The sequence below is a fragment of the Nelumbo nucifera genome, chromosome 3 (genome assembly GCF_055504915.1).
Source record: "Nelumbo nucifera cultivar China Antique chromosome 3, China Antique-T2T, whole genome shotgun sequence".
NCBI lineage: Eukaryota > Viridiplantae > Streptophyta > Magnoliopsida > Proteales > Nelumbonaceae > Nelumbo > Nelumbo nucifera.
Window position 1 is genome coordinate 36,702,102 of NC_142651.1, and position 14,941 is coordinate 36,717,042.

Sequence of the window (14,941 nt, forward strand, 5' to 3'; positions counted from 1 at the left end):
AAAACAAGTATCGAAACACCCAATACGCCCCTACCAGCGTATGAATATTTTAAACCTTGAATGTAACCCAAATCCCCGTTGAACCATCATCTCTATTGTGGCTTCAATGTCTTTTTCCTCTCACTCTAACTTCTAATGAACTCTGCCTCTGAGATGAAAGCTTTTCTAATATTATTTCCACATTACTCAAATTCAACAGAAAGCATCTGGTCTGCTTCATCAAGGACCAAATATTGAAACTCCCCCAACTTGGGGCTATTACCATTGATCAAGTCAATGATACGCCCTGCTGAGGGGACAGAGAAACAAGTATCAAATCGAAAGGGGTTTAGGGTTCTGTTTGGTTTTGTGGAGAATCGTCATCCGAATCTCTCCAATGGCAGGCCTATCCCTCAAATGTGGTTATGTGGAGACTGTGGGGCCCTTCTGAAGTTTCTAAATCAACAGAAGCAGTACTAAATCTCATATGCACTACTTGCAGAAACCCTTGCCTATTCAAAACTGAGTGATTTGCATATGCAAAGAACTAGGCACACTGATATTTCTGATAAGACAGAGCTGAACATGTATGGAGTCCTATCCTAAATTTGGAACCGTCGATTTCACAAGTACATGATGCATCAAGAACGAAAATTACAATAAGAAGACAGAGCTGAACTCTGTATGGAGTTCTATCTTAAATTCAGAGATACTGGAACCCAATCTATTATGTACATTTGGATGGTATGCCATAGACCTGTTCATGGGCCAGGCCGGGGCGGGCTTTGATTCTTTATTAACAGAAAAATGTTAGGCCCGAGTCCGAGCCCGGCTTTAATAAAAATCCCGAAGCCCGACCTAATAAAAGAAATTTGAATTTTTCCCTATTCAAATAGATATTATCTATTTTAATTCAGATGTTTTTTTCCCTTATTTAAATGAACAATGGGCCTACAAGTGAATCAACAACCTTCTCAAATCAAAAAATTTATTCAAATGGACATCACATAGGGTTTTTACTTAGGTTTAACTATAGGTGATGGAGGCCCCTCTCATCATATGGGCGATAGCTCATGGGAAGAATTCAAGATAAGCCAAAGAACTCAAAGAATCCAAGATAATTCAGGAATTCAAGATACATCAAGAATTCAAGAATCCAATATAATTCAAGAATTCAAGATTATCTCAAGATAATTCAAGAATTCAAGATCCATCAAGAATTCAAGACTCATCAAGAATTCAAAGAATCCAAGACTCATCAAAAATTCAAAAAATCCAAGACTCATCAAGAATTCAAGGGAGATCGGACGGGGGAGATCAAGTCAAGAAGAGTTCGATCCTATCTACAAATTTGAGATGTTTAGATCAAATCTAATTTCTTTTCCTAGTTCTTTTATAATTTCTCAATGTATTATAAATACTGTTATTTCCCAGAATTATTAATCAATTCATACTTCAGATTTTCTTGAGTTTTCTTCTTTGAGTTTTCGCCACCTTTTCTCTCTCCTAGAGAAATCGGTGTTATTCGCTAGGTGCTAGCGAACGCCCGGTGCTTGCATAGCCAGCTCCGGTTCTCATTGCTTCCACGCTGCGTCAGGTGGTATCAGAGCAAGGAGTTCACCCAGTCAGATGGCCAACCAAGACGGTAGCAGTCGCAACTCACCCCGTGACGGAGATTAGGGGTTCCCAGCTGTTTGGAGAGCAATCGAAGAGTAGCGTACAGCCACACGTAACATCGAACGACAGTTGGCAGAGGTGACTGAACAACTGCAAACCTTGTTACGGGAGGTTGTCCCACGGAACCGAGAAAATCCACAGCAGATCGAAGGAGACGACCACGATAGACCACCCGTCGCTACTGCGTCTCGATGATCAGTTCTTGACGACGACAGTGATGACGATTTCGAATTTGGTGGTGCTCTAATTCTTCTCGGCAACGACAGAAACGGTAGAAATTGGCACACAATGTAATTTCAATCCTCGTAGGAATAATGATGAATTTAAACTCAAGGTAGATATTCCTACTTTTAGTGGAGATCTTGGTATAGAGGGACTTTTGGATTTGATCACAGAAGTCGATAGGTTCTTTGATTACATGGAAATACTAGAGGAACGAAGGGTAAAATTAGTAGCTTTCCGATTAAAGGGAGGCGCATCTGTTTGGTGGGAACGGATGAGAGAGACCCAGATGAGAGAAAGAAGGGGTCATGTTCGAACCTGGAGACGCATGAAACAATTAATCAGAGGTAGATTTTACCTCCTGACTATGAACAATATATGTTTGAATCTTATCAGAGGTGTGCGCAGGGTTCTCGTAGTGTTAATGAATATACATCTGAATTTTTGAGATTAGTTGAAAGAAATCAATTATCTGAAAGTGATAACCAGTAGGCAGCCCATTATCTAAGCGGTTTAAGACCGTCTATCAGAGATAAAATTGGTGTACAGATGGTTCTTAGTGTGTAGGAAGCAAAGAACCTAGCCTTGAAAGCAGAATTGATGTTCCAAGATAAGGCACGTAGTGATAATTATCGTCGGTACAGCGGGAGCGACAACTGACTGGCAACTGTCAACAGGAACAAATCAGTCTCGACAGTTCAGCCTTCTCACCCGGCAAGTACGGATAACGCCGGTAAGGTTGTTACAGGAGGACATACTCGAGGTAACCCTTCCAACCCTCCTAAACCCAGTAATCCCTATGCAAAGCCTGCTCCTATTAAATGCTTTAAATGTAATGAGGTTGGACATAGATCCAGTGACTGTCCCAGGAGGAAGGCAGTTAATATGGTAGAAAGGGAGGAGGAAGAAGATGTGGAGGAGGAAGTATACTATGGACCTGATGGGGAAGATGAAGAGGGTCCATACGAACATGAAGAGTATACCTGTGTTGTGAGAAAATTAATGTTGTCCCAGAAAAATAAAGATACTTCTCAAAGGCACAGATTGTTTCGTACTAGATGTACTGTCAAGGGTAAATTATTTGATTTAATTATTGATAGTGGCAGTCAAGAAAATATTATTTGCAGGGATGTCATACAAAGGTTACAATTACTTCTTGAAAAACATCCAAACCCATATACAATTGGGTGGATTAAGGAAGGAGGCGGCGTACGAGTGGAAGAACGCTGCAATGTACCCTTTTCTATTGGTAAGTACAATGATGAAGTATATTGTGATATTGTAGACATGGATGCTTGCCATATTTTGTTAGGTAGGCCTTGGCAATTTGATACAGATGCAAGGCACATGGGTAGGATGAATACCTACCAACTTGAAAAAGAAGGTATACGTTACACTTTGTTACCCATGGCTGAAGAGAATATTCCTAAGGCCCCAAAAGCCAATGAGAGAAATTTTCTTACTATTACCCATCATCATGCTGAATTTATGAAAGAATGTAAAGATACCCACGAGGTACATTTGTTGAAGGGAAAAAATATGAATGAAACACTAGAGGAAAATAAAATTCCAGTGGAAATGCAGGGACTACTTGATGAGTTCCATGATGCAGTTCCAGATGAGTTACTACATGAACTCCCACCCATACGAGATATACAGCATCACATTGATTTTGTTCTTGGTACTAGAATCATAATTCCTCTTGTAAATTCTTCAAAGGTTAAGGTTTGTGGTCGATGTGTAGCTACACCAGAAGACCTTAGTTTGATGCAAGAAATTGTATTGTGTGTAAGCTTTCACATTCACAGTTCCATTTTCATTGAGGGTGATAAGTCTTCATGGAAGTTAGAAGTTCCTTCATACTTTGATTCTACTCTTTGTCCTCTTCCAACTCTTTTCAAATTGCTGAAAATTAAGTCATATCAGAAGGTAGAAGTTATCCCTTAGGATCTTGACAAGCTAATTTGTTAATTAGCTAACCAGTATGGGTAATTTAAGAAATTTGCTCTTAAGATTACGTTGTATATATTCACTTTTAAGGGTGTTCTTTTTTTGGATTTTGAGAGAGGGAAAGTTGGTCAATAGAATTTTGATTCCCATTGACCATGAATCCTATGTTCTTTTTTTCAGATTAATGTGAGGACCAGGAAAAGTTTATTTTCCTAGATATCACTTACCCGGGTAAGTGATACACATCTGTGGATAAATAATTTTACCACCAGGGGGGAAGTTTCCAACACTTGAATGGGACAAAAATGCCCCTTTTAATAATGGATTTTTATGATTAAAATGGTCATTTCCTTTTTTTTACCTGAGAAATAAAAGAACATGGATAAATACACTTACCCAGGTAAGTGTTTCTAGGAAAAACTTACCCATGTAATTGCATTTACCTGGGTAAGTAACTTACCGAAAAGCGAAGGGGGACTTAGTCTTATTTTAAAACCTCTTGTTTATAAGGTATTTGCCCATAATCTAATTTTGCATTTAATCCTGAGGTTAATAATGATTTTACAAAATTTTCCTCTATTTTCCCTTGTTATCTAGCATAAATACAGAAAATTATATCTATGACAAATATTAGCACAAAATAACAAAAAGGATGCAATAACATGGCATCCAAAATATAAATAACCGAAAACCTACAAAATATACATGTATACAGAACAAAAAAGGACCCAGAAGAGGGGCAAACACATGGTTAAACGTGGTTGTGTGGCTCTGATAGACTATCACAGGACATAGACAGTTCGCTGGATATCACGTACCACTAAATTACTTTTCATATTTACCTGTGGTTAGTCTTTAGATGATCGCTTTTACCGCTTTGTCCTCTTCTCTGCACTTATTAAAAGAAAAAAAATGAAAAAGAATTAACTTATTATCTAAGATGGCTTGAACTCAAGAACTATAGCATTTTAACTAGGGAATTCTAAGGTTACTCACCAAATATATTTGACCTCAAAGGGAACCGTAATGTTGATCCTTTCATTTTCAACTCCCTGAATTGTTTGCTTTTACTAGGTTTTTCACCTTTTGGAGGCGTACTGCTACTTTCCCCTGCAAAAATATCCATGCCTTTCTTTACCTTTTCATGATAAATTGCAGGTGGTACAAGTCTCAACTGAGGTAAGTTCTCAAGCTGCACAGATTTCTTGCCCTTCTGAAGATTATTCAAGATTTCGAACTACAACATCCAGGTTTAGAACTAATTTAGTAATTAATAGGTTCAAAGTGTCAAGAAAATAAAAACTTAAGAAATGACCAGAAACCTATTTACCCGTGAAATTTGCTGAAGCCCATAGGGCTTCTCTAGTGCCTCAGGCTCATATGGATGTTGAATAATTGTAGTCCCTCGTGCATGTTGAGTTCTTGATAAAGAACTCTTGACCAGTCCACTATCTTCATGGACCGACTTACTTCTTGATTGGCGGCTCTTCTTTTTAGGCATACAAACAGGGCATCCAACTGACGAGCCCACTTCTAATGCTTCATTTTCCTGAAATTCGCACTGGAGATGGGTTGCATGGCCACAATTGAACACTCGAATGCTTGAGGAAGAGGATTCTTTTGAAAGGACAGAATTGCACAAACAACATAATAGGCTCTGTGGAGCATAGCCATGAGAAGCTCCTTTCTTGAGCAAGCTCATAGTATAGAAGGTATCATCCTCAATCAAGGATTTAGCAGTGACCTAACATTCAAAAAAAAAGAAAAAAAACTCGGTCAGTGCTAGAGAGCAAAAGAACATTGAATTTTCTGAAGTAGTGTTGCCTGCACAAGTAGGAAAAGTCAATGGTGTGGTGACTGTTTATTTATAAGAGTCAAAGGTCCACAAAAAATAGTGTGCACATATAAATTAGAACAACAGTATTATCTAAAGTTTGAACAAGTGAGCAACAGTGGATCATCAATTTGAAGTCAATGACTCAACATATAGGTGGTAAAATTAGTTATCAGAGAGTTGTTACTAGTTAAGGTTTGACAATAGGAAAATGGCAACACACAGTGGTGGACAACCCACCTCCTCAACCACTGAACTGGCAGCCCAACATGCATATCACATTACCACTATAGGATAAAATGTGGCAATATGGTCTTAACAAACAGAACGAATATGCACACAACAGATCAGGCATGTACCAACAATTACAAAAGCAGATAGTAAGTAGAATCACCAGAATTCTTCTCTCAAAGCCATATGTTCCTAGCATTCCCAATATCGTGAGCTTAAAATCGCCGAACTCTTGGCCACCATTATCAGAGAGAAGTTTAGTCATGATTGTTGGAAGACGTACATATCCAATCATTCCCTCAACAATTTTCCTGATGAACTGAGAAATGACTCTTCGTAAAACATGAGCACCTCTATGGGAATTTGAGATCCTCCACTTATTCATGGAAGCTCCTTTATCCTCTGCTGTACCAAATGATGCTGCTAGTATGCTGACATGATTTCCTCCTTCAGAAGCTGTTTGACTATCATAGGAATCTTTCAGAGGTTCACAAAACCTGTATTAGAAACTTAAATGATTAAGACAACAAGGAAAAGTAAAACATTCAACTAGTAATAGAATGTATAAGGTGGATATTCAAATAACGAGTGACTAGAAACTACTTGATCTGAAAACAGTAAATACTAGTGCAGTTCTACACTGCATGACTTTGCACATGGAAATTCAACATCCTCAGTGTTGCCAGGATGGATATAATGATTCTTTTCTTAGTTATTGGGCTTGTTTATAGTACTTTTTTTATATTTGTTTAATGGGCTCTTATTATGTTTCGTATTTGACCAATGGGCCTCTTTATTTTTTATTCCTTTATGGCTGCTGCCCTAATAAGGGTATTTGCAATTTCATCTCTTATTATACATCAAGTATAAAACATAGTGAGAACTCAATAGAACCCCACAATCTGATTGTGTTTTCTCCTAATTCTTCCCCCTTCTTTCTCTCTCCTGCCCTTCTCCCCCTTTCTTTCTTCTACCTTCTTCTCATGTGGTCTTAGTCCAGCTGGCGACATGAGATAGAGGGGATGCTGGAAGATTCAACTTGTTTGGCTGGTTTTGGTGATTTCTTCGAAAACTAGAAATTGCCGCCCAAGTGGAAATCTTGGAGAAGTGCCGAAGAGGCCAAGAGTTAGAAAAGGCCATAGAAGACCTATTAATCACTATTCGCTACAGTTAGGATGGTTATTATGGTTTGGGTGTGATGCTCAAGGTTTTCTGGGATTCATTTACATCCACATTGAGATCGATCTGGGCAGATTCCCTTTTGAATACTTTTGGAGAGATTGATTGCTTGACCTCTTGTTTTTGGATTACAAAAGAAACCCTGTAGTAGTGAACTCGTATTGGACTGAGGGTGGTTGGTCAGTTTGGCTTGTTTGGATTTCATTTAGTCAATATTGATTGCTTTTGGAGTGGTTTGGCAGCCTTTCCAAAGATCAAGTGGTGGTTCTCTTTAAACCCAACCTTGTGAAAAGCTCCAAGGTAGGTTGTTTTCTAATTAGGTGCACCTCTTCCTTGTTGATTGATCTTACTGATTGTTTTTTGGTTGTGATACATTGTTCTGGTACATGATGGAGATATCTAGAAATGATTGGAAACAGAATACAGCATCCAGGATGGTTTTGGGTGGGAGCTGGAGATCTCCAAAATGGAGGGCTAATCACTCCAAGACTAGATGGTACCATCTGAAATGGGTTTAATTTATGAAAATTGGGATTGGGAGCATGGAAAATTAGGTTATATGATAGAAAGTTCAGTAGAACCTGACGCCAAAGATCCTAGTCACCCCCATTGGATGCAGAAACTTACATAATCATGTCATGGCTACTCAATTCAATGCAGCCACACAATAGCAGTAGGGGTGTTCGCATTAAATGTCAAACCAACCAAACCGGCCCGACCCGACCCGAGTTGGTCAGTTTTTCAAAACCACCAGTCGATTTCGGTTTGTATGAGAAAATAAACCAACTCAGTTCGGTTTCAGTTTTCATACATGAAAACCAAAACTGAACCAAACCAAACCGATACTGTATGTTTATGTAATTAATAATTAGTCCATACCCCATATAATTAATAATCAGAATGGAATAACTTTCTCTGAATTAGAACAATCATTGATTACCCAAAGAGACCTAAACCAGAAGGAAGTGCTAGCTTCGCAACAAGGGAAGTGACTCCTTCATAGCACCTTCTCTTAACATGGCGGACACAGTAGTGTCCATAGTTAGAGATCAAGAGATGCGTCAGAGCTTATATCCCATGGGAGGTGTAGACAGTATTTCAATGGGGGCAGGAACGGATCAAAGGCAACCGACAGCGTTAGAACCTGACCTTAGAGCTTTGAGTCCCCCAATCGGTACTTGAAATGTGGACGAGATCCCAGAGGAGCAGCCACTAGCAGTAGTTTCGACAAGTGAATGGCCACATACAGGTATGCATTATCAGGGCTTAGGGACATTGAGTAAAGGGGACTTGCAATTGATTCCTAGATGTTGAATTTGGGGAATTTTTAGGGTATCGATGAAGGGCTTAGCCATTGATTCCTAGTCCTTCATTGATACCCTAAAAATTCCCCAAATTCAACATCTTGGATAACACCCACAGAGAAGGGTGGAGTTAAACAAGAAAGAATGCTTCGACATCATTGTTGAAGTGGACAGATTGCAAGAGGATTCCCATTATCAAGAGAAAATAGAAGGAAAACTAAGGCCAAAATGGAATTTGATAAATTATCATTCCAAGAGGAAATTAAATGGTGGCAGATATCAAAGTGCTAATGGCTGAAGGAGGGTGGTAAAATATAAATTTTTTTATCAGTAAAGTAGAATTTATTTATTTAAAAGCAGATTACAGTTACTTTGCTACTCCGCTTCCAGAGTACACCACTTTACAAAAACTCCCATATTACATAGATAAACACCCCTGTTTGATACAGCCAGTTACAGTTTTGCCCAAAATAAAGTAGGCCTATCAACTCCCTGTTTTGCTAGAGTATGCCATTCCAAAAAACTGATAAGATACCAGTTTTTCTCACAAAATGGAAAATGCAAGGAGAAGAGAGAATTCAATCAAAAAGCTGGTCGTGGAGGGGGAAGTTGTAGAAGATGAGGCAACTTTAGAGGCGGCTGCAAAACGATTTTTCTCTGACCTGTATTAAGAGGATTGGAAGAGGAGGCCAAAGCTGGATGGACTACCATTCAGTGGTTTATCTGAGGAATAGGCAAGATTACTTGAAAGTTTGTTCACTGAACAAAAAGTATGGAAGGCTATCAATGAAATTCTATAAGAGGTTTTGGGGTTTCCTCACGGAAGACATTATGAATGTGTTCACAGAATTTCACTCTTCAGCAGCTTTCGAAAGAAAAGCCTGAATTTTACCTTCATAGCCCTAATACCAAAGAAAAAAGGAACTGAAGATTTGAGGTGTTATCATCCTATCAGTCTTATTGGGAGTGTTTACAAGATTTTATCCAAAATCTTGGCCAAAGGGGTGAAACCAGTTTTGAGCAGTATCATTTCAGACTTCCAAGGGGCTTTCATCGATGGGAGACAGCTGTCGGATGGAATCCTGGTAGCAAATAAGTTAATAGATGCCCGGATCAGAAGTGGAAGAGATGGATTGTTTTGCAAAATGGATTTGGAAAAAGCTTAAGACAATGTCAATTAGGAATTTCTGGACTACATGTTAGGGAGAACAAATTTCAGCTCCAAATGGAGGAATTGGATGAAGGTTTGTGTAACCACTCCTTTTTCTATGTTAATGAATGGTGTGCCCTGTAATCAATTCAAGAGCTCAAGGGGTTTGAGACAAGGTAACCCTTTGTCTCCCTTGTAATTCTTCTGTGTGATGGAAGCTTTAGGTCAGTTGATCTTGACAGCAGCAAGGGGTGGTTTTTTGGAGGGTTTTACAGTGGGGGAGGAAGAGCTAGAGATACCTATCTTACAGTTTGTGGATGATACTCCGTTCTTTTGTAATGCTTCTAGTGATCAATTAGAGTTCTTAATAGCAACCTTGTGGTGGTTTGAGGCAGTTTCAGGGCTGCACCTGAATGTCCATAAAAAGTGAATTGGTGGCAGTAGGAGAGGTTCAAGACTTACAAATTGGGGTGGACTGCCGGGGTTTCAAGGTGGGTAAGCTGCACATAAAATATTTGGGAATGCCTCTAGGAGCTAAATTCAATGCAAAATCTATTTGGGATCCTATAGTAGATAGGGTGGATAAGAAATCAGCTGCATGGAAGTACAAGTATTTATCAAAAGGGGGGTAAACTCACTTTAATTAAAAGTGTGCTTTCCTCAATCCCAAACTATTTACTCTCCATGTACTCAATGACAGCGGGGATGGCAGCCTTGATTGAAAAAAGAGAGAGAGAGAGAGAAGTCTTATGGAAAGGCTGGAAGAACAATAAGAATATTCATTTAGTAAGCTGGGGAAGGGGTCTGCAGGCACAAGAAAAATGGAGGTTTAGGAATCAGAAAGCTGAGAGATCAAAATATTGCTCTTCTTGGCAAGTGGTTTTGGAGGTTTGGGCAGCAGGAGAATAGCTTGTGGAGTAGGGTTGTTAAAGCAAAATATGGTCTAAGGAACGAGGGATGGGAACCAGGTGAAGCAAGTCATTCATACGGTGGCTCAGTATGGAAAGGGATAGAGAAAATCTATACCCAGTTCGGCAATGAAATCAGTTTTCAAGTGGGAAAAGGAACCAGCATCAGATTTTGGAAGTATTACTGGTGTGGAGGTAGTTTATTGAAAGACAATTTCCCAAAACTGTTCACAGTAGCAGTTGATAAGGAAGAAAAAGTAGCAGACTATTTGCAGCTTTCCAGTGGAAATTGTGCTGGGAATCCCTTATTCAGAAGAGCTTTAAATGACTGAGAAATTGAACCCTTTGCTCTGTCTGCTGCAAAACCATTATAGTACTAATTTTGATCCAATCAGAGAAGGATAAGCAGTTTTCTGTCAGTTCTTTCTATACCAAGCTGACTAGGGAAGAAGTTCAGGAGTTTCCTATGAAACTAATCTGGTGCAATCAAATCCCCTCAAAAATTGCTTTTTTCCTATGGTCAGCCTATTCAATAAGATTCTGACTAAGGGCAATCTTTTGAAGAGAGGTGTGGGAATCAATTCCTCAAATTGTGTTCATTGTAACAGAGAGGAGGAGACTGTTGACCACCTGTTTTTACATTGTAATTTCTCTTATAGCATCTGGGTGAAAGTATACAGTTTGTTTGCCTACAAGGGTTGCTGTCTGGTGTCAGTGGAAAGTTTCTTGGAAGGGTGGCACTTACAAGGTCTGAACAAAAGAGGAAAGGTTATTTGGCAAATGATTCCTGGAGCTGTGTGGTGGTCTATTTGGCAGGAGAGAAACTCCAGAATTTTCCAGAACAAGGGCAATCAAGAGGAGGATATTTGGCAAAAAATTGTGGGAAAATTGTTTCCCTGGTCATCAGCTCAGTTTAACTTAGAAAGCTCAGAATTTAATTCCCTTTTTGATTATAGTAAATCTTTTCATAAATGCCAACGGGATAGTTGCTCAGTCTTTTTGTATGGTTCTCCCTGTTACAGCCTCTAGCTGTACAAGGTTTCTTTTTTTCCTTTTCCTCTAATGAAAATCATACTTTACTTCTTGTTTATCTATCTATCTATCTATATCTATATATATACATTCATAGAAAGATGAAAGGGGAAGAGAAGAGAAGGGAAGAAGAATTGGAGAACCAAAAATCTTTGCCTGGCAGCGTCCCCAATAGCATTTATAGGTAAGTGACAGCAAACATAATAAAATATAAGAAGAATTATAAATATACCCGTGGCACTAACCAGTAATAAAACAAGAAAAATAAGAAAATATTAGCAGGTTAACCACAATTTTTTTTTACCAAGAACAATAAACTTTATTAAAGATATGAAACTATGTGAAGCTTAGGTACAAAGGGGAGGTAAAAAGACTTAACTCCCCATCAAAGAGTACAAGGAAAAAATCAAAAATTAGCCCAAAAAATTGAATCCCTATTCACCCCTTGCTTTGCTAACCCATCAGCAAAGGAATTAGCAGTCCTCTTCACCCAATTGTAATGAACCACCATATCCCTACTCAGACATTTAAATTTATTCTTCTCATTGTTATAACTCCATAAGCCACTATCTCCCCCTTTTAGCCACAAAATCACCACCTCCGAGTCACCTTCAAGGACCAAACATCTAATGTTCAGTTCCCTTGCTCTTTGGATGCCTTCCTGAGCTGTGAGGATCTCAGCCCTAAGAGAGTCTCCTTCCCCAATTGGGCCTGAAAACATAGCAATAATAGCCCCCACCTCATTCCTAAATACTCCCCCAATCCCAGAAGGCCCTGGGTTCCTTAAACAGCTGCCATCAAAATTCAGTTTTATGAACCCATAAGGAGGAGGGGACCACAAAGGACTACAGCTCCTCTTACAGAGGACAGAGGAAGCTATCTCCTTCCAAATTCCCACCAAATCAGCCACAGAATAATCTGAGAATAGTTCCATAGTTTTCAACCAATGTGCCTAACAGAATTAAATCTAATAAGTTTCCGATGGTTCTTTCCTTATCTGAAAATATTCGTGAGTTTCTTTCTTCCCATAGAGTCCAACACACTGCAGCCCTAATGCTTCTCCACATAGTCTTCCCTCTCTTCTTCGGTCATCTGAAAAAAGGAGGGAGAGAACAAGCTTTGGACACTCCCAGGGGTATCCAAACACACCCAATAAGGGAAAAGACCCACTCCCAAACTGATTTAGCAACCGAACAAGTAACCAGTTTCCCCATCATCTTTACAAAGAGTACATCTATTAGGAAGTAAACAAGAGTTGGGTCTCTTCTTCTAAAGTAGGTCATTTGTGTTAATTCTTTCCAGAAAAGTTTCCTAGCAAAAACTACCAACCCGAGGAGGAATGGGTCTCCTCCAAATTTCTTTAACCGGGAAAAACAACCTAATGGGATCAAAAGGCTGAATTAAAGTCTCAAAAAATGAGGCACAAGAGAAAACACCTGAAGAGGAGGGAACCCAAAATCTGGTGTCCTCCTTATTGGGATCCAAGAAAACATTTTCAAGGATAGCTAATAAAGACAAAAGGTAGTCCAGGTCTGCATCCCTAATTGCCCTTCTCAGACCTAGGTTCCACCCAAACCCTGAAGGAGAGTATGAGGGGCTTAAGAAGGAAGAAATGGGTTCATTTTTCAAATCAGAAAGAGCATACAAAGAGGGAAATTGGTCCATCAGAGATGAGTCCCCGACCCAAAGTTGTTCCCAAAATTTTATTTTATTACCGGAGTTAAGACCATACCTGATACAAGGGGAAAAAACTGGAAGTAGATTGTGTATGGCTGACCAAGGAGAGGCGGATGTAGTCCTTGCCAAGATTCCAAGTTCCCAACCATTGTTTTCCAACCCATGTATGCTAGCCACAATCTTTGTCCACAACTTGTCTCTTTCCAATGGAAATCTCCATAACCATTTCTACTTGCATAAATCGGATTTTTAACATTTTCATAAAAACAAAATGCTACGAATAGTATATAAGCAATCATATATATGTAAAAAAAGGAAAAATAAGAAAAAAAGGGCTTCGAACTCACCAACAAAGAGGTTTCCACCAACTAGTTGTGTTTCTTTCCCAAACACAGATCTAGGAGAAAATGGCTTAAAACCCACCACAGCAGAATCACAGCCCAAAAACGGAGAGAAATCAAGAAAAAAAAGGGGGGATTTCACTTGCATGAACCATGAAATCCTCGTTGGTTGCTCACGCATCCACCTCGGTTCACCATTGCCGCCTCTAGTTCCCAAAAATGGAGAAGACGATAGGGTCCTATCATCTTCACAATAGAGAGGGGCAATGTGGATATTTCAAATATTTTTGGGACAGTTTTGTCCCCAAAAAATGAAATAAGTATGTATTTTATAAGCACTTAAAATAAGCAGACCCAGGTCAGCTTATTTTTTAAGCATTTATTCTCAAAATAAGTACTTATTCCTGATTTTTTTTGCCAAACATGAATAAGTACTTATTTGCCACTTATTGTGTGGTCCCACCACTTTAAGTACTTATTTGAATAAGTAATTAAAATAGGTGATACCGAAAGCCACTTCTATTATTTACCTATCTTGTATACCATATTTTTAGCCATCAATTTCAATATTAACCCTTCTTTGAATCTCCTTCAACGATAAACTTGTGCACATTCATATCCTTCACTTTTTGAATTCCTTCCATCACTACCTTTCACCCTATAGGAAGCCACCAAACCAATCGGTCCTAAAAATAAAGCCACCACATGATCTAAACACATTTCTGAAAATACCACCAATACTTGAAGGACCCAAGTCTCCTCTACTACTCCCATCAAAGTTTAATTTTAGAAATCCAACAGCAGATGGTGTCCATGATCTATGATTTTGAGTTTCTTTGATGATGTTGTAGCAACTTGCTCAAGATATCATTCATTGGAATTTCCATGAACAAATCATGATTTTTTATCCAATTTGCAACTCTTATACCTTTAATCAAGACTTACTTCTCTCTTTTTAATTAAAGATACTTGCATTTCTCTCTTCCCAAATTGTCCAAATTGCAGCCCTTACACTTCTCCACATAAGTCTTCCTCTCTTCTTTGACCATGCAATGAGTTGGGATCAAAGAAGCTTACATACTGGTTGGAGAATCACCTATAACCAAATAGAGCAAGAAACCAATCCCAAATGCTTAGGTTTAAAATGTCAGTATCAATGGAAATCTTGGTCAAATATAAGAAACATGTCGAAAATGTTGGAAATGTCAAAAATATTGTATAGAATGATGTTTTATGAAAATATAAAAGAAGCATAGGCACACCTTTTTAAATTATTATCTTGTTTCAAATCATTAAACAAAGTTTAGAAACTAAAGTTATAGATAAAAATCATACGTTCTGAATTTTCCCTGTAAACCTTAAGATTCAAAGTTTCATGATAGAATAGGTTAAAGCAAAATTTAAACTCAGAGAAAATTTAAATGGTTGTAATAGATCAACCAAATAATCTATTACAC

General features: G+C 38.6%; 1 protein-coding gene across 4 annotated transcripts in view; it reads right to left on the reverse strand.

The window, feature by feature from the left end:
- Window positions 1–4,387: 4,387 nt before the first annotated feature.
- SETH5 (transducin family protein / WD-40 repeat family protein) overlaps window positions 4,388–14,941 on the reverse strand; it is a 36,290-nt gene continuing 25,736 nt past the window's right edge. For 2 of the 4 annotated variants that reach the window (XM_010253227.3, XM_088902060.1), the window contains exons 16-19: window positions 6,057–6,390; window positions 5,159–5,572; window positions 4,825–5,065; window positions 4,388–4,717 (exon numbers count right to left, since the gene is read on the reverse strand). In XM_010253227.3, the coding sequence (XP_010251529.1) occupies window positions 4,698–4,717; window positions 4,825–5,065; window positions 5,159–5,572; window positions 6,057–6,390 (1,009 nt within the window). In that variant the 3' untranslated portion in view covers window positions 4,388–4,697. Of the gene's footprint in view, window positions 4,723–4,824; window positions 5,066–5,158; window positions 5,573–6,056; window positions 6,391–14,941 lie in introns of all 4 variants that reach the window. The other 2 variants (XM_010253218.3, XM_088902059.1) reach the window with 1 other exon arrangement.